General features: G+C 38.0%; 1 protein-coding gene across 1 annotated transcript in view; it reads left to right on the forward strand.

The window, feature by feature from the left end:
• TRPC6 (transient receptor potential cation channel subfamily C member 6) overlaps positions 1–20,932 on the forward strand; it is an 86,212-nt gene extending 65,280 nt beyond the window's left edge. The window contains exons 5-12 of the mRNA XM_061457832.1: positions 950–1,163; positions 3,004–3,231; positions 5,151–5,415; positions 8,218–8,413; positions 10,048–10,251; positions 17,324–17,407; positions 19,279–19,354; positions 20,306–20,932. Coding sequence (XP_061313816.1) covers positions 950–1,163; positions 3,004–3,231; positions 5,151–5,415; positions 8,218–8,413; positions 10,048–10,251; positions 17,324–17,407; positions 19,279–19,354; positions 20,306–20,457 — 1,419 coding nt within the window. The 3' untranslated portion in view covers positions 20,458–20,932. The remainder of the gene's footprint in view (positions 1–949; positions 1,164–3,003; positions 3,232–5,150; positions 5,416–8,217; positions 8,414–10,047; positions 10,252–17,323; positions 17,408–19,278; positions 19,355–20,305) is intronic.
• The last annotated feature ends 801 nt before the right edge of the window (positions 20,933–21,733 follow it).

The following is a 21,733-nucleotide window of genomic DNA, read 5'->3' on the forward strand; positions in this document are numbered from 1 at the left end:
TAACGTCAGAAAAAATCTGACTTTGATATTGAAACAAGTGTAGCAAAAATGTGAATACAAATAACTTATCTTTCTGCTTTCCCCTCCCTTTTCCAGACCACAGATTGTTATACATTTCAGCTGAGATCCATGACACTTGCTTTCAATTCTTTCCAGGGAATTTTGGCAGAGATACTGTCTTAATCTAGTATTGAAAAGTATTTTTCTGCAGCTGCTAACCAAGTGAGCAAACTGAGACTTTTACTATTAATACAGGCACTCTCAAAATAAATAATTGCTAGAAGTTCAGCCTTGTGTGAACTTCAATTTTTTTAAGTGTCACTCTAAACCATTTTAAAGTTGTTCTTATCCGTGACATCCTGACAAATTTGAGGACGTATCCATTAAAGAAGTCAGGAAGGAGATGAAGACCCTATACAGAGCTATAGATTTGACTTTTTGAGGCCTCATGAATTTTTTTTTTAAAGGAAAATATGTTGAGAAAACTGCACAACAATTGTGCTAAGCTGAGTATCACATCAGCCAGAAACCAGAATTCTTTAGTCATAATTCACTTCTCGCGATGATTTAATGTTTTTAGTATAAAAATCTCATTGTCTTTGTTGCCATATAAAGATGACTAGCATGTAAGAAATTCAACAACTATAGTACATTTTTCCCTTGATTACCTATAACAGACATAGATGCCCCCAAATAATTACAGTTTTATTTCAAAACACTGAGTTAAAAATACATGTATGGTGAAACTGGTAGATTTACCCACTGAAAATAGTAAATAAGTAGGAACTTTTAAAGGTGACTGCCAGTATGGCATCATAGTAAACAACTTTTTCCAAATGTTTGTTCCTGAATGTTATTGAAATACGTATTTATCTGTGTCACTGTTCTTTTCTATACATTTTTGAAGAAGGCAACGCAATATCCTTGTGTTTCGTAACCTCTGTTGCAGCTGGGGAGGATAATGCGTGGACCATTTATGAAGTTTGTAGCCCATGCAGCCTCTTTCACCATTTTTCTTGGTCTGCTTGTCATGAATGCAGCTGACAGATTTGATGGCACCAAACTTCGACCTAATGAAACGACAGGCAACGTAAAACAGCTATTTAGGATGAAAACATCGTGTTTCTCATGGATGGAGATGCTCATTATTTCTTGGGTAATAGGTAAAAAGTAATTTTCACTTAAATTTGTCTTGCTATGGTTCAATGAAGCTGGATCCAATTTAATCCTTTGCTATTAATTTTATGTGTAAAAATTGCAACAAAGGGAGTTTATTCATCTGACTACATTCCCACACAGGTCTTGTATTTTTTACTGGATGTCAGTGGGATTTACATGTGCCTAGCTAATCACAGCCATTCAGGTTAGAGACTTAGGTGAAATCTACGTTGTCTCAATATAAATATGTTCAGTTTTATGACTATCAAAGGAAAGCGTCTGTGAGTTTTCTGTTTTGTTTTAGCCAGGCTGTGTCAGCCCCCAAGTGGAAGGATTTCCATGTCATGGGCCAAGTTTTTTGTGTCCAGTTGTCTCTTTCTTTTTCTCTTATTTTGCAAGTATTCCAGCAAATTGATAGTGTGTAGCTGGATGTGTTATCGACAAAAGGGAAGAAGAATATAGCCCCTGAACATTCAGTGGTAGATTTTTTTTCCCAAATTAGGGATGAAATTAATATTATGAATAGTACTCTGAGCTGACCTCTTCAATTTGGCAATGTAGTACTATTCAGCATCAGAACTTGAACCTAAGCATGTATCCTCAAAAATATTTTACCCGTCTCATTCTTATTTACAAGTCCAATACCATTTATACCAATGGACCACGTATTTTAAGGATCTGGGATCTGCTTGTTAGTTAAGACAGTAATATGGAAGAGTTAAATTCAACCTAAGTAAAAATCTGTTTCTATTCAAAAGCTTATTAATTTAAAATATTTTGCTTTTATGAGCTCTATGTGATTGAAATGGGAGCCATTTGTATGCCAGCTGATTCTTAGAGCTTTGAAAAACTGATAATCTTTATTTATTTCATCATAAAGCTATCTATAAAATAATATCATTGTGTATTATAGGAATAGCACGGCACTTAGATTTCCAAATAGTCCATAAATATCAATGTTTTCATCTGATAATAACAGAGTAAATAATAATTTCCCAATTTGAAGTTCTAGTTTTCTAATTCAATCTTTTTATTTATTTCTCTGTCATGCATAAGATGGTTTATGAAAAAAATGGTTCAATGCATGCAGATGTAGCATTGAATTTAGTTACTGTAATTAACATTATTGTTGTTCTTATCTGAAAATGATGAAAAGTTCCTTCAGACAATTTGGTAAGTGAAAAAATAGTGACATTGTTTCAATTCATTTTTTTATTGTCTCTCTTTAGAATCCTGTAGATGTAGTTCATGACTAAATAAATTTTATCTTGAAAAGGACAAGGATTTGCTCAATAAAAAGGATACCATAAACTAATACTGTACTCCTATATTTTATTATGAAAGGAAAATTATTAGGAATCAGATACCTGTTCCCTGTTGAAGAAGCATTAGGTCTGATTCATACTTTCATGCTGTTTTTTCACATGTATTTGCAATTGCAGTAAAAGAGACTGTACTCAAGGTATTCTGCAAATAAGGAAATGAGAGTTCTGCTATTAGTTCTAGCACTGCTATATGATCATATCAGAGCATTTCTGCTCTTCCCCTCTCCTCCTGTCTCTGTAACAGATGGTGATACTCATATCCCATTATTCCTTTTGAGAGCTTTTGTAGTTGTACAGGAAAAAAAGTGATATGAAAGACTGTTTTTATTACTCACATGAGAAAGAAGGATTGGGATGTATATGAATTGGCAGGTTCAAGGATTTTAGTTTGTGTTCAAACTCCCACTGACCAAAATTGTTTTGCATTTGACTGCAACTTGGAGCATCTTATAGAAAATAAAATATCAGATAAATGTAACGATAAAAAACCACACTCTTTTCTCTGTTCTGTCTTATACAGGCATGATATGGTCTGAATGTAAAGAAATATGGTCTCAGGGTCCAAAGGAATACCTTTTTGAGTTATGGAATATGCTTGATTTTGGTATGTTAGCAATTTTTGCAGCATCATTCATAGCAAGGTTTATGGCATTTTGGCATGCATCCAGAGCCCAGAACTTTGTTGATGCAAATATGAAAGATCTGACAAGTCCAACACTGGAGCCCAACATAAAATACTACACCTTGGGTGAGTTAATTGTACATGATTAAGATTTAACTAAATAAACTGATGAAGATGAATTGATTTTCTGCCAATAATTTAGTTCTACAATATACTGCTAGATAATTCCCATCCCTTCTTCTCTTTCTCATCCCTATTATTTCATCGCAGTTCTCACAGCTCTTTGGGGACTGGTCTAGACATCAGGTGCTGAAATGATCTAAGATTGAAATAACCCCACTGTCATCCCCCATTTTAAATATTATTATAACCCAGGTCATTTGATCTGTTCAGTTACACAATGCTATCCTGCAAACACTTGTGTTGGTACAACTGTAAATATGATGTACTATAATGCAGGGGCAGAACTAAGCAATGAAATGCAGGAGTTTCTTAAACCCGTTTTGCCAACAAAACCAATATTTGCCTTTGCTCAGAGACTTTTATATTATTTTAATAGTTCTCAATCCACTGTCTTTACCAATAAGAAATAAAAATGTTAAACTTGCGTAGAATATATGAGAAGTGTCTAGAAGCTATTTTGCCCAAATGAGGAAAAATTAAGTTCTGTTTACTGCCATCTTTGATCTTAGTTACCCATGAAATCTGAGGTAGAGCTAACACAGGTATGCCTGCTTATGTGAAAATGTGCAGTCTTTTGCCATACAGACATTTTCTCATTTGAATACAGTGTGTAATAGGCTTTGCAGTGAGGAGCTCAATAAACAAAACATGCACATACCTGTAAGAAACATGCAGCAGCTAACAAGGCAATGAAAATGCACCAACTGAGCCTTGTTGTGCCTAAAACCAGAGTAGTTTATTACTTTGTCAGGGTACATGAACATTGGCATTGCAGTAAATTCCTTGAAGAGTATAATTTTCTGATGTATGTAAGGTCGTTTTGACTAATGCTCAGCATCACTGGGTATGAATGTATTATAAAGCTGTACAAATAACTGACTTCTTATTAAATGGTTATGTGCTAATTAGCAGCTCAAATTACTATTTTTCCAAATGGCAGCCATTGTAGTATAAAGTATTCATTTATTTTGCTGGCTTTACAGTAGGGTAAACATGGATAACAGCATTCTGGGAGTAGAGAACCTATCCCAGGTTAACCTCTTCTCTTTGCCTGAAGCACAATAGTGAACTGGATTTAAGTGTCCCACATCATCAGGCAGTGCTTTAACCTCCAGCAAGGAAGGATTCTGGAGGATATTGCTTTAGATTTCTTCCTCTGACACTTTTCTGTAAATATTTCTTTAAGTACAGATTTGAACCTGAATTCTGTCCTCTGCAGCTGAGTGTGTTTCCTGTCAAAGACCAGTGTCACACTCACTCATTGATCTAAAGGGTGTTCAAGTAATTTGCACAAGTGGATTAGCTTCAACAGAAGAGATTGATAGAGATGACGATAGAAAAGGTGATAGAATGAGTGTTCAGTGTGTGCCAGGAAAGGGCCATAGCTGTTTCACTATGAGTAAAAAGATGAAATAAATAGAAATAGTAGAGAAAAATTATTGTTCCCACAGGTTTAGAGTTATGGAAGGCATTTAATGATTCCAGATCCTCACATCAAAACAATTTGTTTTGGGTAGCTAAAACAAATCACATTTCTAATTTAATGTATTCAATTGACACTGTAAGGTGAATTTTACTTAAATTCTCTAGCAGGCTGGGATTCAACTCCCAGAAAGTTACCTCAGTGATCTTACAGCCCACATTTATAATCAATGGAGATCTAATCAATACAGTCAGTGAAGCAGTGAAATGTTTCTAGTGCTACCTGGCTCAATTCAGTTAGTTAAACATAAGTGATTAGCACTGTTTGACTCACCCAGGGTTTCTTCCAGTTTTGTCCAGTTGCTATTCCAAAAAGACCTCCCATAGATCTGTACGGATATCTTGAAATGCTAACGGAAATTCTCATCTTTTGTTTCTAGCCAGAATAAACTGGGATCCGTCTGATCCTCAGATCATATCTGAAGGCCTGTATGCAATTGCAGTAGTGTTAAGTTTCTCCAGAATAGCCTACATCTTACCAGCTAATGAAAGCTTTGGACCACTGCAGATATCACTTGGCAGAACTGTGAAAGACATCTTCAAGTTCATGGTGATATTTATCATGGTGTTTGTGGCTTTCATGATAGGCATGTTTAATCTCTATTCCTATTATCTGGGGGCAAAACAAAATGAAGCATTCACAACGTAAGTACAGCTGATTAAACTATGATGATTGTGGGCTGGTTTTATGGAAAAACAGTTGCTTGCATTGATGTATTAAGTTTAGTAATTATTTTATAAGATTTGTATCTCTTAAGCATTGATTAAGTAGTCATTTTCTCTCTAGTGCTTAAAGGATATATTTGAAATCAGAGCTTGAGCTTCTGATCCTAACAATACCATAATAAATTGGGAAAGACAGGCTGGGAAGCTGAGATATAGTTGCCCTTTATGCGAGAGAGCAGCCAGAATGCCTCTACATTTGCCTAGGGATAGATGAAGAGCCAGTGTGAGCTTACAGGTCAGAACTAGAAGGCAGAACAGCACGGGTGATGTTGTAGTGGATGTCTGCTACAGAATGCATGATCAGAAAGACAAAGCAGATGAGTCCTTCTTCAGACAACTGGAAGAAGACTCACACTTGCAGAATCTGGTCTTCATGGGGATTTTTAACCACCCTGATACCTCCTGGAAGGAAAGTACAGCAGGGCACAAGCAATTGAGGAGGTCTCTGGAGGGCATTGACAATAACTTCCTGACACATGATCAAGGAGCTAATGTGGAGAGGAGCTTTGCAACACCTGACTTTTACAAACAAGGAAGAACAGGTTGGGTATGTGAAGGTTGGGAGCAGCTGTGGCTAACCTTGAGATTGCAGAGTTCAGGTTCCTGAGAAGAGAGAACAAGGCAAATAGCAGGACTGCAACCCCAGGCTTGAGGAGAGCAGACTTTGGGATTCTTCAGGGAAGACTCTCATGGCATAAGGCCGTGAAGAGAAGGGCAGTCCAGTGAAGATGATTGATTTTCAAGAATGTCTTTTCAGTGCTCAAGATTGGTCCATCTCAATGGGCAGCAAATCAAGCAGAGGTGTCAGGAGGCCTGTGTGGTTGACCAAGAGTTATAGGCTGGTTGTGATAGACCAGCTGGTTGTGATGCCAATCAGAAGGACCTTGAAAGGCTTGAGAAGTGAGCTGCAGGAACATTGTAAAGTTTAACATGGGGAAATGCCACATCCTACCCCTTAGAAGGAAGAACGCCATGCATCAGGACAGGCTGGGGATTACCAGCTGAAAAGCAGTTTGGCAGAAAAGGAGCTGGGCATCCCAATGGACCATGGCAAAGCCTCCTGAGCTGCACTAGGCTCAGGATGCTCATAAAAGAACAGAAGTACCTCAGAGCCCTTCACAGATGGGCATATGTCAGATGATCTGGCAGTGCAATCTGTAATAGCACTCCATATTGTTCCCAGGGTTGTTCAAGGATTTCAGGACACAGGCTGGGGAGCTTGTGGGACGGCATTCTGCCTGTGAGGGAGTTTGGTACAGGTAGGTCAGAGTGCAGCACAGCCCCTCCCTGCAGCACATGGGAGCAAGGCTGGTTCCTCCATCACGTGCTGCTGACATCTGTAGTTGAAGCAGACTAATCACTGCAGTGTGATACACATGAGAAAACATTTGTACTTTAGTTCAGACAATTCTGTATAGTCTTAAGGGTTAAAAAAACCCCATAAATCTAATTCCTTTTTTAAGGACTGCCTCTCAATAGTTTCCAATGGCAATAACCAAGTCCATCTTGGGAGGAGAAAATATATTCCTTTTTTTTTTTTTTGACTATTTCCTGACCTGCTCTTTTTTTTCCTCTCCACCGTAAAAATAGAAATTCTGAACTTACTGTCTTTCAGGGGTTATTTGGCATACATTTGTCATGCCTCTCCTTTCTAGATGTGATTTTAAGATAAATCACTTCAATGGAAACTCATTTTTCTGTGTGCTCTGCAGCTCTTGCCTTCTTCATGTCTGGCTGTCATGATCTTCAAGCTATTGCTGTTATGAAGTATACTCAGCCAGGAAGCAAACTTGGCTAAGAGGGAAAATAATGTTTCTTTTTTCAGTATTATTAGTTCACACAGTAGATAAAGTACCTAAAGCTACAAAACAGTAAATTCACAACTAAGAATTAGGGGGAGTTAACTTTTTTTTTCTTAACAATAACATGATAAAATCCAAATTTTGCTTTGCAATGCTACGTCTGCATTTTTAGACATGGGGATCTGAGATCTCTTCATCAAAGCAAGAGAAAGTATGTCTTCAAACAGATGGAGATAGACAGGAGAAAGTACCTCAGAGGTTTGGATTTATCTTTATGTGTGCATATGTATATATATATATATATAAGCTGATTAAGAGGAAATACATGTATCTAAATGAACTAACCTGAAAAAATCAGTATGCCCACACCATGGCTTATTGCCTTAACCCTGGATTGGTGGTACAGTGAGAACTCAACTGGATGTTTAAGGTCTGTGAGACCCATTTTTTGGAAAATGCTGATTTTCAGTCAGATCCCGTCTTCTTCCCAGTTTCAGAGTGTCAGCCCTATTAATGGTGAAATAATTCAGTCTGAGTGAACTAATGGTGCAATTAAAATAACGTATTTACAGGTTGATTATTTTTATTTAGATTCACATTACCAGCAAGAGCATAGCATATAGATTAAAGTAGTTAACAAGTGAATCGTTGTAATATTCTTTTGAGAATGTGTATGTAATTCCTAAATGGAATGAGATGGTTTTATTGTCAGTCCTAAATATTAGGAATCTCACATTACGAAACAGCCTGTACCTATGAAATTAGATAGTCTGCTTGTTCTGTATATCACTGTGGTAGAGTTCTACATTATAATGGAACTATTTGTACACTGTGTAAAAACGGTAACTGGCAATTTGAACAATAAGAATATACAGCTTTTCTTCAGTAACATATGTGTCTGTTCAATTTCTCCTTTCAGTGTTGAAGAAAGTTTCAAGACATTGTTCTGGGCTATATTTGGACTCTCAGAAGTTAAATCAGTTGTCATCAATTATAAACACAAATTTATTGAAAATACTGGTTATGTCCTTTATGGAGTCTATAATGTTACCATGGTCATTGTCTTACTCAACATGCTTATTGCAATGATCAACAGTTCATTCCAGGAAATTGAGGTAAAAATTCCATTTATTATGAAATATCACCACATTTACTGTTACAGCTAATTGTCAAGATCTGAAAATTTTCTTGCTCACATTTTATTTAAGAAAAATAACACATATTATTTCTCCTATATAATAGGAGAAAATACCCATTCCTCAGTACATTTATATTATAAAATACCTGGAAATTACCCTGCTGCATGTGCTTGCAGTACTAAGAACTAGACTGGACTAAGAAATTGCTGTTGTATTGTGTTATGTTCCTGAAGAGGAAGGGTTATATTGTGCGACTGTGAATCTTTCATTCGCCTCAGTTGTGGTTATTACATAAATACAATTCCTAAGTAATAACAATGAGAGGGAGTAGTGCCCCTATGCTGCAGGGATGTTCTTGTTCCTGTGCTTTGATCTTGCAAGCAGGTCTATAATACATTGTATTCTTCTTTTATTTAAACAGCTGTTGCTCTAGTCCTCTGCTGGGAACAAAACTTTACAGAGTAACCAGCAGGGCTACTGAAAATCAGGATGAACTTTGCATGCCATGGAAAACAAAGGGCTAAATCATTATCATTGCTTAGAAAAAAAGGAATCAGATCTCCAGAAGTTAGGCCATCCCAACCGTCCCCAGGTGACACCTTTGACACAAAGTAGCAGACTTAGATTTGACACCACTCTGGTCCCAGGTTCTGGTCTCTGGGTTGCGGCAGTGGTGCTGTCCAGCTTGAGCAAGAACAACATGCGTTCTTGAGGGAGGCTCAGATTCTTCTGACTCAGGAGGCCACGGAACAAGCTATCAGGTTCAGAGCAATAAAAAAACCAGGCTATTATCCAAAAGTGTTGTGACTGGATACAAACAGCTTCTACAAAAAGCTACAGCAATATTGCGTTATGTTCTTGAACATGAGGTCAGTCCTGTCTGCGGGAAGCCGTCTTGAACTTTATAGGTAGGAATAAAGTGAGTGTTTTGGCTGTCATTAACGTTAAACATAAACCACTGTGATGATAGCATATTTGATTTAATTATATATTCCAGCAAGTAGAAGGAATTGGAGGAGAATCACCTGTTTTTTTATCATGTTTTAATTAACAGAGTAAATTTTTAATTTAAAGTTCCAATACTGTGTCTTCTTCACAAACCAGATTATAGACTAATTGCTACAGAAGAGACCAGTACGATAAGAAATCAGAGTCTTATAGAGAGGTTTACATTTTTGTTATGTTAACATAGGGTTTTTCCATTTGCAGACATGCCAGTGTTCCAAGCAGTTTGAGTGTTGCCATGAATCTTTAACTTGGGCATTGTACTGTGTTCTTTTAATTCAGAGCTTTTGTTCTTATCAGTGTGTTTACAAAGAGGTCTATCTCTGTGAATCCTGTATTGCAGACTGTTAGCACTCACTGTGGAGTAATCAGTGATTAAATCAAATCCACTTTGTTCTTATGTAATTGCGTTATTTTAAATGGGTTAATAAGAACAGTTCCATTCATTGAAATTCAGTTTTCACAGATTATAAACAAGTTCTTGATCTGTTTGAGATTAATTTCAGCCAATTACATTCAAAACACAAGATAAGGTTTAGCTAGAGCATCTTCAGTAGTCAAGGTGGTATTCACAGTTTATTAACAGCCATGTTTCTGTTTTACAGGATGATGCTGATGTAGAATGGAAATTTGCAAGGGCTAAACTTTGGTTTTCTTACTTTGAAGAAGGGAGAACTCTTCCAGTACCCTTCAATTTAGTGCCAAGCCCCAAATCTTTGCTTTATTTCCTACTTAGAATCAAAAAATGTATTTCTAAACCATTTCTGTGCCAAAAGAAGAGCTTTCAGGAAGATGCAGAGATGAACAAGGTAATCTTCTAATGTGTATACTGGCTGCTAATTTAAAAAAATAAAAGTTCATTTTTGTTGTTGACCTGTTCTCATGATTTTCCCAACACAGTCCATACTGAAGTCAGTCACTAGGTACAGACTTAAATTCTTACTTTGTTTTCATATGTACTTGTCTACATCTGCAATCAGTTCTAAGTTTAGAAATACCATTGTAAATTTACAGTTCTTCCTGCTTCTTGTCATGGAATCAGAAAATAATTCAGGCCAGGAGGGACTTCAGAAGGTCTCTGGTCAAACCTTTTGCTCACAGCTGGATCAACTCTGAGGTCAGGCCAGGTTGCTTAGGACCTCATACAGTCAGATCTTGGAAACCTCCAAGGATGGAGACTGCACAGTCTCTCTGAGCAGCCTGTGACTGTCCCTTATGGGCAATAAGTTGCTGCTTTTACCTCTCAGTTGAATATGTCCGCTGTCTTTCCTCTTCTGTCCTGCAGCACTGTGAAGACCCCAAATCCATTCCCTCAGTGACCTTCCCATTCACACTGCTATATGCTGTTAAGTATGTCCGAATCCATCTCACTTCTGAACAAGTCCATATTTCTCAGTGTCTCTTCACAGGAAAAGTGTTCCAGCCCCAGACAGCTTTGTGACCCTCTGCTGAACTTGCTGCTGTTTTTTAATACCTTTTGATCTGTCCCTCAGCTCCCCTTCTCCGGTCCTTTTCTTCCAAGCTGCTCCCCAGCCATTCTCCAGCCTGTGTTATTGAAAGAATTATTCCTTCCCATTTGTCCTTACCGAAATTCACAGGGTTCCTGCCAGCCTTGTCCTCCTGGATGACATCCCTGCCCTCAAGACTGTCAGCTCCACACTTCCTCCCCCCAGTTTGGCTTTCCAAACTTGACAGGAGTGTGCTCCAACACCTCCTCTAACACGAACGGTTTTGTTAAAGATGTTTCAAAGGGTATGTCCTGGGACAAGACCCCTATATTACCCTCTAAGCACAAGCACCCAGCCACGATTTTGCCCATCTAGTTATCCACCCATCCAGGCAGTAACATCCTAATGTGGGTACAAGAATATTCTAGGATACAGTGTTAAAGCTCTTGCTAAAGTCAAGGTAGATGACATCTCTAGCTCTTCCCTCATCTGCAAATGCAGTCATTTTATCTCAGAAAGCCATACAGATGATTAGATCGGTTTGACTTTTCATAAATCCACATTTACTTTTCGCAGTCATAATCTGCTTTTCCATGTGTCCTGAAATGTGCTCCAAGAGTACTCAATACATCCTTTTGCCAGTTACTGAAGGGACGTTGAGTGAACTGTATTTACAAAGGGCATCATTTTGACCTTTTTTAAAGATGGGTTTGATGTTTGTCTTCCTCCAGCCTTTTTGGGACCTCTCCCAGTATTGTCTTTCAAAGACAATGGTGTATTTGCAGGGACTTCATCTGCTCTCTCAGCATCCATCAATGCAGCCCATTGGGTCTAATGGACTTGCCTGGGTCAAGTTCTCTCAAGTAACCCCTGACTTGACCCTCTCCACAGCTGCTTGCTCTCCTTTTCGAGTACCTCCACTAAGTGCAGAGACCTGGTAGACTGTTGGTGAAGCCTGAGGCAAAGAATGTGCAAAGTCGCTGAGCGCTTGCTGAATCTGCTGTCAGTAAATCCCCTGCCCCACTGAGCAACAGGCCACATTTTTCTTGTTCAGCCTTGTGCTGCTATTTTAGCAGTACAAGCTCTTTGTACTGTCCTTGCAAATGTGAGCTTAAGATGAGCTTTGTCGTTCCTCACACGTCCCTCTCATGCCTGGGAAGGGTTTATAAATTCCTCCTTTGTCATGGGTTGACCCTGGCTGAATGCCCAGCACCCACCAAAGCTGATCTGTGACTGCCATCTTCAGCTGGACAGGGGAGAGAAAATGCAACAAAAGACTCATATGTCAAGATGAGGACAGGGAGAGATCACTCACCAATTACCACCATGGGCAAAACAGAATCGACTTGGGAAAATCAGTTTAATTTATTACTCATCAAATCAGAGCTGGGTAATGAGAAATAAAACCCAATCTTTCCCTCAGCCCTCCCTTCTTCCTGGGCTCAACTTCACTGATGAATTCTCTAACTCCTCCCTCCACAGGCAGCGCAGGGGTGGTGGGAGTTGTGGTCAGTTCATCGCACATTATCTCTGCCGCTCCTTCCTCCTCAGAGATCTCCTCATGCTCTTTCCCTGCTCCAGGGTGTGGTCCCTCCCACAGGAGACAGTCCTCCATGAACTTCTCCAGTGTGAGTCCTTCCCTCCTGTCTCTGGCTGCTGTTGCACAGTAACTCTTTCCTCTTAAGTATGTTACTCTTGGCCAGTGGTGAGTCTGCCTTGGGGTCAGCTTGCGTTGGCTCTGTGGGATAGGGGGAAGCTTCTAGCAGCTTCTCAAAGAAGCTGCCCCTATAGCTGCCCCCACTACCGAAACCTAGCCATGCAAACCCAATACAAGCCCGTTGCTGCTTCCTCTGAGAGTGCCGCTGCTTTTTATTGTGAAGCGTTCTGTTATATTTTGTTTACACAAGTGCAGTAGAAGCACTTGAATTGATTCATTGCTGTATCTCATGGGCTTTTTTAAAGAGTTTGTAGTCAGTCTGGTTTTCCTGCAGTGTCTTGATATGAATCAAATTAATTTCTTTAGGAGAACATGGGACATAACACATGGTGTTAGGTGGTATTTGAAGTGTAAAGACTAGCACTGTCATAACATGTTAAGGAAGAAGAGTTTTGCAAGACAGCTGATCAGAGATAGTAAATACGAATTTGAACGTATAGTAACATTCACACAAAAAAGAAATTACAGCTTTGTCATGGTGGCAGAACAAATGTGTCCTTTATGGAAACTTTAACATGGAAGGATCTTTGTTAAAATAGGCAGTAGTCTAAGCAGAGGTCTTCTCAAGGTAAGGAGTTCTTGAGTCTGTAGTCAATAATCATTCATTATTAGACTGGGGACCAGTAAAGAATTTACATGCATCTGTCAGCGCTCTGTCACCAATGTGACAAGTGCTTTTACCATCACAGTTATCAGTTGAAGAGTAAAGAAAAGAAACTGGTTGCAGTCCTGGGGAAAAATACGGTGCCTATAACAAGCTTTTGCCTCTGGTTAAGTTCATAATAGTCTATAAAAACAAACACAGATACTACAAACACTGTCGCCAAAGTCAAGATTCTTATTAACCTCAGATGTCTCGTATGTGCTACCAGTTATTTTTCTAGCATTTCACAGGTCTCACATAATTTTTTGAGGGAAGTTTATTCCTCATGTATTTAACACTCAATGGACGTGAGACTGCATTTGCTGAAGATTTTGATGACTGACATTTGCAAAACTTTTCATCAAGCTACTTGATGCCCATCAATTTCCCAGCTTCCATGAGTGATAAAGACATCACTGAAAAATCATGGCTTTAAGGAGCTGCATATAAACTTCAAATTGAGTGTTGGCAAGAAACAACAAATCAAAGGGTTTTTTTTTACTTTTTCCTAATTCACTTAATTTGTGACTTTGAAAGCACTGAGTATGTTAGAAGCTTATTTTTAATGACTTTTTAATATGAATTTTATGTGGCTGTAAAACAGATACTCTTTAAAATCTCGTTCTTACACCCTAAGGAAAGAAGCTGTATTTTTTCATTACCTTCCAAAATGGTATTCAAACATAACAATTCATATATTAATGCTTTCTGCTCACTGCAGATTGCAGTATAGCTAATGCTAAGTGAAATATGCTTACTCTCTAGCCAAGGAAGCTATAAAAGTTTAAATCAAAAAAAAAAAAACAACAGAAAAAAGCTTTTACAGTGAAAACCGTAATAAAGCAGCTGAACCACACCTATTCATTCCTCAGCTTTTCCCTATGATTCTATGACTTGATACTACCAGAGCATTACACTTTTAATTGCCTTTTGGACCACCACATACTGTGGGGCTGACTTTATCTGGATCTATCAGATGCTGCCATCCTTCACACTTCTCAAAAGTAACTAAAGTGTTTTTGTGTCACATTTTGACCCACTGTTGATGATTCGCTATTGTTGAGTCTGGTTTACGTCATTGTCTCAAAGGCATTTGCAGGCTTTTTGGGTTTTGACTTTGGACTCATCCTGTGGTGAGCTGAGCAGATTGGTGCTGCTGTGAGTGCTGAGTAAGAAGCTACTTCTGCAAGGAGCTGCTATAAACTCAATGAGCTGTGCAAAGAGATCTGGAAATACCAGACCCAAGATCTGTTGGGTGTTTCTGTGCTAGTAAATTAAATGTGACAGAGAGCTTATCTGGGCACTAAGGCAAATTCTGGAATGGCTTGCCCCTATTCAAGTAGTTTTCCTCCCCAAGTAGGGTTGCTGCAAGCTATCATCCCCAGACCACTCCATTTGCCAAACTGTGCAAAAGGAGGCAAACAGTTGGTCTCGTGCAAATCCTACTTGGGAGGACACTAAAAGTTTATGGATAGAAGATATTGGATGGCAATGCCCAGAAATGTTAACACACACTTGAGTTTACTGATTCACCCCCAGCCTGGGGGTCTTTCTCCTGCAGAGCCTGCATTCTCTCAGTGCAAAAGCAGGAGCAGCACCAGGGTGAGTGTAAAGGCAAGAATTAGGATGTGAAGGGCAGAAGTTCTGCCCCTAAAGCCAGCTCTGCCCTCATTACCTTTGGCAGAAAATGAAGCCAGATGCCATCAGTGCTAGACAGCAGGTGATTTACATAGCTGTGTTCAAAGTGTAGCACACCAGAAACTAATTTCTTGAGACATATCTACATACAATAGCAAAGGCTGTGAAGATGTTTTCTTTCAGGCTGTTGGTTAAAACTTGCAGATTTCTTCTGTTTTAGGCTAGAACTGGTGTTTTAAAAATCAAGTGAACAAGAAACTCAAACAAGGGGAGAAATAAATGAAGAAAAAGGAAAGTTTTAAAGAAACTCTTTGAGTTTTATTCTAGATTGAAAAGCAGCCTCATGAATTAGAAAGTTTATGGTTTAAGTGTTGCAGAACTTGTTCATCTTCCTAAGCTAAAAACTGATGATGTATTTAATACTTTTTCTTAAAACTTGGCCCTTCAGAATAGAAATAAGGAAGAACTGGTTATTGAAAGAACTTTAAACTCTCACTCAAACAATAAAAAAATGTTAACTTTTGCTTACCTGGTATAAAACAGTTTCTGAAATATTCAGAAGTGATCTCTGGTTATGGGAGAACAAATTTTGAGTCCCTTCCTTCTGCCCTTCTCCTGGCATTGCAAGTTGCCAGCTGCTTCTGAAACTGGGGTTTAAGAACTTAACAAAGTGCTCACATAACAGCTGCAGTACTTGCATTACTCTTTGATCGCATCGACTTTAAATAATGGTAGAGAAAGCAAGTTCAAAGAAGAAGGTGTTTTCTAAGAGCAGTGATCCCTGTTATGCTGCATTGCTTCTTTCACACAGCTCCTGGAGGAGAGTTATTTTTGTTAGCGTTTATATCCTGGTTTTATTTGAATTGCATATTTTCCCCTCCTGTTATTCATGTGAAAATGTTCAATAGATTGTAACTTAAAAAAAAAAAAAGAATTCTAGTTCAGTCATCAATGTGACAGACTGGGTTTAGTAGTAATTTTGAGGAAAGGAAAAAGCCATAGGCATGAAGCTTAAAGAGATTGTAAAAATTTTGTGTAAAAATGAAGTTACAATGAAATCTTGGCAATCTCTGCCACCAAGTGGCCATTCAGCAAAGTACAGCAGATGTTCTGTGTTACTGCTACACTAAAGCAGGTTTAGTGGAGTGATTGATACAAGTCTAATTTATGTGCCAACTTCCAAGGTGCTGTAGCTAAGTAAAAATAAATTATTTTGTTCAAAAAATAAAGAATATTGAAGGGTCTAACTTAAAATAAAAATACTGCAGTGTGTCTGGTTTTATAGGCTTGCTCTTTGTCACAACTAATTTCACCATGTGTTACTGATTTTGCTATTTCTAGTGAAAATCAGGTTCTAGTTAAGCACTGGATTAACTTTTGAAGTGAACCAATGTAACATAAATTTGAAACCAGTAACCAGCATGACAGATTACATTTAAAATACATAATAAAAATAAAAAACCAACACCTGAAATTAATAAATAATAAAAATAATAAAATTAAATGCAGTTGCACATTAAATGTAAACTGGTAAGTAACAGGATCATGAATAGTATCACAGCTGCAGACTAAGTCCTGCTTATTCCTCATCCACATCAATCATGTTTTATATTTCACTTTCTTTTTAATTCTTCAAACAACTACTCATTGAACTGGACCCTTTATCAATCTAAAGTAATATTAATTTCACTTTGACAGTTGCCTTTCACTCTTACTGCAGCCTGGTCATTCAGCCAGCGCCTCAGTTCACCATTTTGTGATGCTTTAGTCCTCAAAGATGTAAATCAGTCATGAAGCCTGCAGTTTGCATCCTTGGTGTTTCATCAAGGAGTGATACCCTTTCAGTATATTTAGTAAAGAAGATGCTACTCAGAAATGTCAGCTGATAATTTTGTGGTCCCTGGCATGACCTGAATAACAGATTACGTTCAGCCATTAGTGCAAGTGAGTGGAAAAGCAAACACCTTGTGTATTTTGTGGTTGTGTAGGTGACATTAGATATGGGCAAGTGCTATGAAAGAAAGGAAAAGAATAATGCAGCTACCTCTCCTTCTTCCTTGACTTCTCCCACACCATGCCCTGACTCCTTCATCCATTGCCTATGAAGCTGTGGTGCACCTGTGTTGCCCTCCTCCTAATGTGGGTCCTCCTCCTCTGCAGAGGGAAAGGCTGTGAGGAGGTGTCTGCTCTGCTTTGATCATTTGAGCATGTTTAGGAGTAGGTGAGAGGCAGAATAAAGGGAGTAAACTTCCCAGTTCTCACTTTCCTGCATCAAAGTCTGAAAGGGTTTGTTTCATGAGCACTTTACCACAGTAATCGAATACTTCCCAAATTGAGTTTACAGTTAGTGTTCTGTCATATGATATATGCATGAGGTAATTTAACCATATTGTGCTTCTATTTATTTTGCACTGTAAATTATGTTTCCATTTCAGCTTGGTCAAAGGAAACAATCCAGTATAAGAAGCTCAGATGAAATCCACTTAAACAGTTTAAACAATCCTCCAAGGCAATACCAGGTAAAAAAAAAATTTATTTTTAAATGAGATCATGTATAGAACTGGCAGACTGACAGCATGAGGACAGTGTTGCATTTATGTTAAATAATATGAATCAAGAATAAATCCACAGACCTTGTATATATAATAAATAAATGCAATTATTTAGGCATTTGCAGTACAACCAGGATATTTTTCTTCCCTTGTAGCTTATTAAATACTACCTTTAATGTGCAACATTTTAAAGCTCTTGAAAAATGTTTTTAATTTTAGAGGCAGGTTGAGTCCTCAACTGCACAGTGTGAATTAGAAAAAACAAAATGAATCACAGAATCTTCCTGCTCCATCTGCTGAAGCTGCTTAGGTTATTGTGTCACATCTTTATACACCAATACTTCATGCACTGCAAATACCTTTCAGCCTTTATGCTGTCAGTACAGTCTGTTTATTCTTTGTCTCCCCAGTAACTGTAGTGCAAACCTCTGTGTAATTAAGTATGAAACACCCAGCACAGTCCACGTAAAGCTCAGCTATTCTGGTCCAGAGGCTTCTCCTTTCCTTCCTGTAATACTGCAAAGCTGGTAGAAAGCAAGAAGCAAGACCTGCTTGGGCCAAGATCATTTGAATGCCAAAGGGTGCAGAAAATAAGTTCTTTAAGACAAAAAAGCTTTTCCCTTTGGGCAGGGTAGCTCAGCTCCACTCTTACATTGTGCAGCTTCTGCGCAAGTCTTTTCTAAATACTCTAAAACCAGCCAATTTCATTATACAGTGGCAGATATTAAGATTACAAATGTATCCCTAAATGTGAGAATGTGCGGCTTTGTATTTGAAACATTCTTGTATTATTAGAATAAACAGTACAGCTGCTGACCCTGCAAGCATGACTGTAGTGGTGGTCTGGAATCATTAATCATGGACGATTCACTTCACAACCACCTCTGGTGAAGTCTGTTACTGTGGAGACAAAACCAGACATATAAACATGTGTATATTTTGTGTCTTGTAATGAAAACCAAAAAGTATTGTGTTGTCATGGGTTGCATCATATGAAAATACTAAACCCAAAGTATTCTACAGAAATACAGGAAAGACAGATCCTCAGAGGTAATTAGATACCTTGATCTTACTCAAGTAATTTGAAGTAATGGGATAATCAAGGGCAGAATCCATTTTTCCTGGAACGGTGAAGTTTACATTGGAATTTCCTGGCCTAGGTTCCACTTGTTATTAGCAGAGAGGGTAGTCATTGTAATAGTGTGATTTGTTTGATTCATTTTAGTTGTCTGAGATGAACTTTGCTCTCAGGTTTGCTTTTTCTGTCCACAGAAGGAATTAAAGGTGACTACCGCAGATATGTATATTTACATTAGAAAGTAACTGTATTTGGTTAAATGATTCCCAGCTGAGATGCTTAAATGACAGTTAGAATTGTGGGGCCCATTTTCTCCAAGCCTAATGTTAGGAAAAGTTAACTTATCAAATATAATCTAAAAAAAAAAAAATTAAAATAAATTTATGGCAAAAGGGTTTAGCAGTTAGCGCTGCTAATCATCTTCTGGTAGCAATAAAGGCTAGATGGTTTCACCTACATGGAGATCAAAGCTGCAGAGGTCTTTATTAATCATTCTGATAGACTTCAGTATTAGATTAAGCTTCGTGAATGATAACATTTGTAAGATGTGTTTAGTTTTCTAACTTTCATGTAAATATATGTGCAGATTCATGCAGTTTAAATATGTACCATAGATGAAAGCAGAGATTTTTACATTACATTCCTTTTAACCTGGCAAGTCCTATGCTGAAATGTCTGTATGCAGCACAAGGTAAGAGAGCTCATATTTTAAAATGTCACTAGAAAGTCCAACTAAGAAAAGTATCTTTCTTCTCTGCAGAAAATAATGAAGCGTCTCATTAAAAGATATGTACTGAAAGCTCAGATAGATAAGGAAAGTGATGAAGTCAATGAAGGTAAGTTGATTAATTGTATGTTTGTCCTTAGCCAGAGAATCAAAACAAACTGAAGTGGCTACATATGCCACTTCAAAAATTGTTACCAAAATACTTAATCTGCCTGTCTGCTTGACAAGTTCAAGATGTAAAATTAACATGAAGTTAAGGAAGAGATGCAGCTTTCTGTCTCTGCTCTCCCATCAGAAACTACTAATGATCTAACCACTTCTTGTGGAAAGTGTTGCTATTTCTAATAATGACCACGCATTTCCCATGGTGAAGCTGCATTTAATGCAGCAGTTGGTTTGTGACGCTCCTGTACATATTCCCCGTTGTGTGTTCTTATTGCTGATTCTTATCACTCTCTACAACTACCTGAAAGGAGGTTGTAGTGAGGTGGGTGTCAGCCTCTTCTCCCAAGTAACAAGGAATAGACAAGAGGAAATGGCTCCAAGTTGCACCAGGGGAGGTTTAGATTGTAGGTTAGGAAAAATTTCTTCTCTGAAAGAGTTGTCAAGCATTGGAACGGGCTGCCCAGAGATATGGTAAAGTTACCACCCCTGGACATATTAAAAGACGTGTAGATGTGGCCCTTAGGGGCATGGTTTAGTGGTGGACTTGGTACTGCTAAGTTAACAGTTGCACTCAGAGATCTTCAGTCTTTTCCAACCTAAATGATTCTGTGATTCTGTGATCTCTCTTGCAGCAGAAGAGCAGATTCCATTTAACTTATCATTTGAGTTTTGTGAACTCATGTGATCTCTCGCACTTCTGCCTTCAGATTTGGTTCCTGAACTGTATTTTCATATTCCTATCCCTAAGTCACCATTCACCAATAAGCAGCAGAAATTGGCTTTTCGTGTTTCAGCAAAGAAATCCAGAGAAGGCTCTTGATAACTGTGAGATATTTGAATATGCTCATTTTTTATTGTGTTTCTTAATAGTGTGGTCTTCTAATGTCTGTTGCAGGTGAACTGAAAGAAATTAAACAGGACATCTCAAGTCTTCGATATGAACTCCTTGAGGAAAAATCTCAAAATTCTGAAGATCTGGCAGAACTTATAAGGAAACTTGGGGAAAAACTGTCAATTGACTCTAAGGAAGAAGAAAGCAAGAGATAACCTAAATGATGAAGAAATGCAACAGAACATTAACAGTTCACTTAAAGCCATATTTCTGTTTTGCTCAAGTCTAGCTCACATTTCTACAACAGATTCAGAAATTAAATCATTCCAATGCTTTATTGAAAAAAACAGAGTGGCAAATCCCCCATGTCTATGGCAGGGAGGAGATACCACTTGAGTAAAGATATTTATTCTTTACCTGCTGAAGAATACTCAATTTGAGATAATTTTAATATTCCATTTACCTCTTTTAGAATTCCAGTGGAATCTTGATAAGCCCAGTCATGAAAGATTAAAAGCATAAACCTTAACTTTTCCTACATTAACTGATTATTTTTGCAAATTTCCTTTTATAGATGTTCTTACATATATTTTAGTGAAGCAAAAGAAGAAAATTCCAGACTTTTACGTATTTATATCAGCATAAAATATTTAATTTTTCAAGCATTCCCAACTAGCAAAAAAAAGAAAAAAAAGCTGTATCTGCCTTTCTTACAAATGTAATAATTTATTTGAACTTTTCCTTGAAGAGGTAGATAGCAGAATGCTCACACACTGTGTTAACACTTTTCCCTACTTATCCTTGTCACCACTGGAGTATCCTGAAAGATACCTAAGTTCCAACGGGAGTTAGCACATTAGGAAAGAAATATTTTTCACCAAGTTTATGAAAAGCTATTGCTGAGGCCTAAAGAAAAATTATTTAATCAAAAATAATTAATCCTTGAAGTTCTAATCTGCTCCAGAATTTCCAAGTTCTTCAGCTTTTATGTGTTGAACTAAAACTCCCAAACTGCAGGGTAGGGTTTGGATATAAAGCCAGTAAGAGGTTTATTTAAGGTAGAAGATGCTAAAATATTAGATGCAAGACCTCTCTCTGAATTCTGGGAATGTCATACATTGGAGACCATGTATTCCCACAGTTAAACTTGTTTAAATCCTTGAAGTTTGTTCAGATCTATTGTTAGCAAACAAAACCATGTTATTGCAAAAGTTCATGAAATATCATCTCTGGGTTTGCATCCCTTGTCCTTTTTTCCTCTGAAGAAAGCTCAGCTCTTGTGCTGTATTCCCTAAGAATCATTCAATGAAGAATCTTCCCTCCATGTTGTCAGCAGAAGCCTCCAATGCTTCTGCCCTACCCACTGCAATACTTCTTCTATGTCTGTTAAACTGGTGAAGAGGTAGCCCATGCCATGCCTGGCTGGTAGGTGTGTAACTAGCCAGCTAATATGTCTGTGCAGAACAGTCAGCTAGCTTCTGTCTCTCCAGA

The sequence above is a fragment of the Pezoporus flaviventris genome, unplaced genomic scaffold (genome assembly GCF_033815535.1).
Source record: "Pezoporus flaviventris isolate CSIRO_AGI_PZ_B2104156 unplaced genomic scaffold, CSIRO_AGI_Pfla_v1 ptg000025l, whole genome shotgun sequence".
Lineage (NCBI taxonomy): Eukaryota > Metazoa > Chordata > Aves > Psittaciformes > Psittacidae > Pezoporus > Pezoporus flaviventris.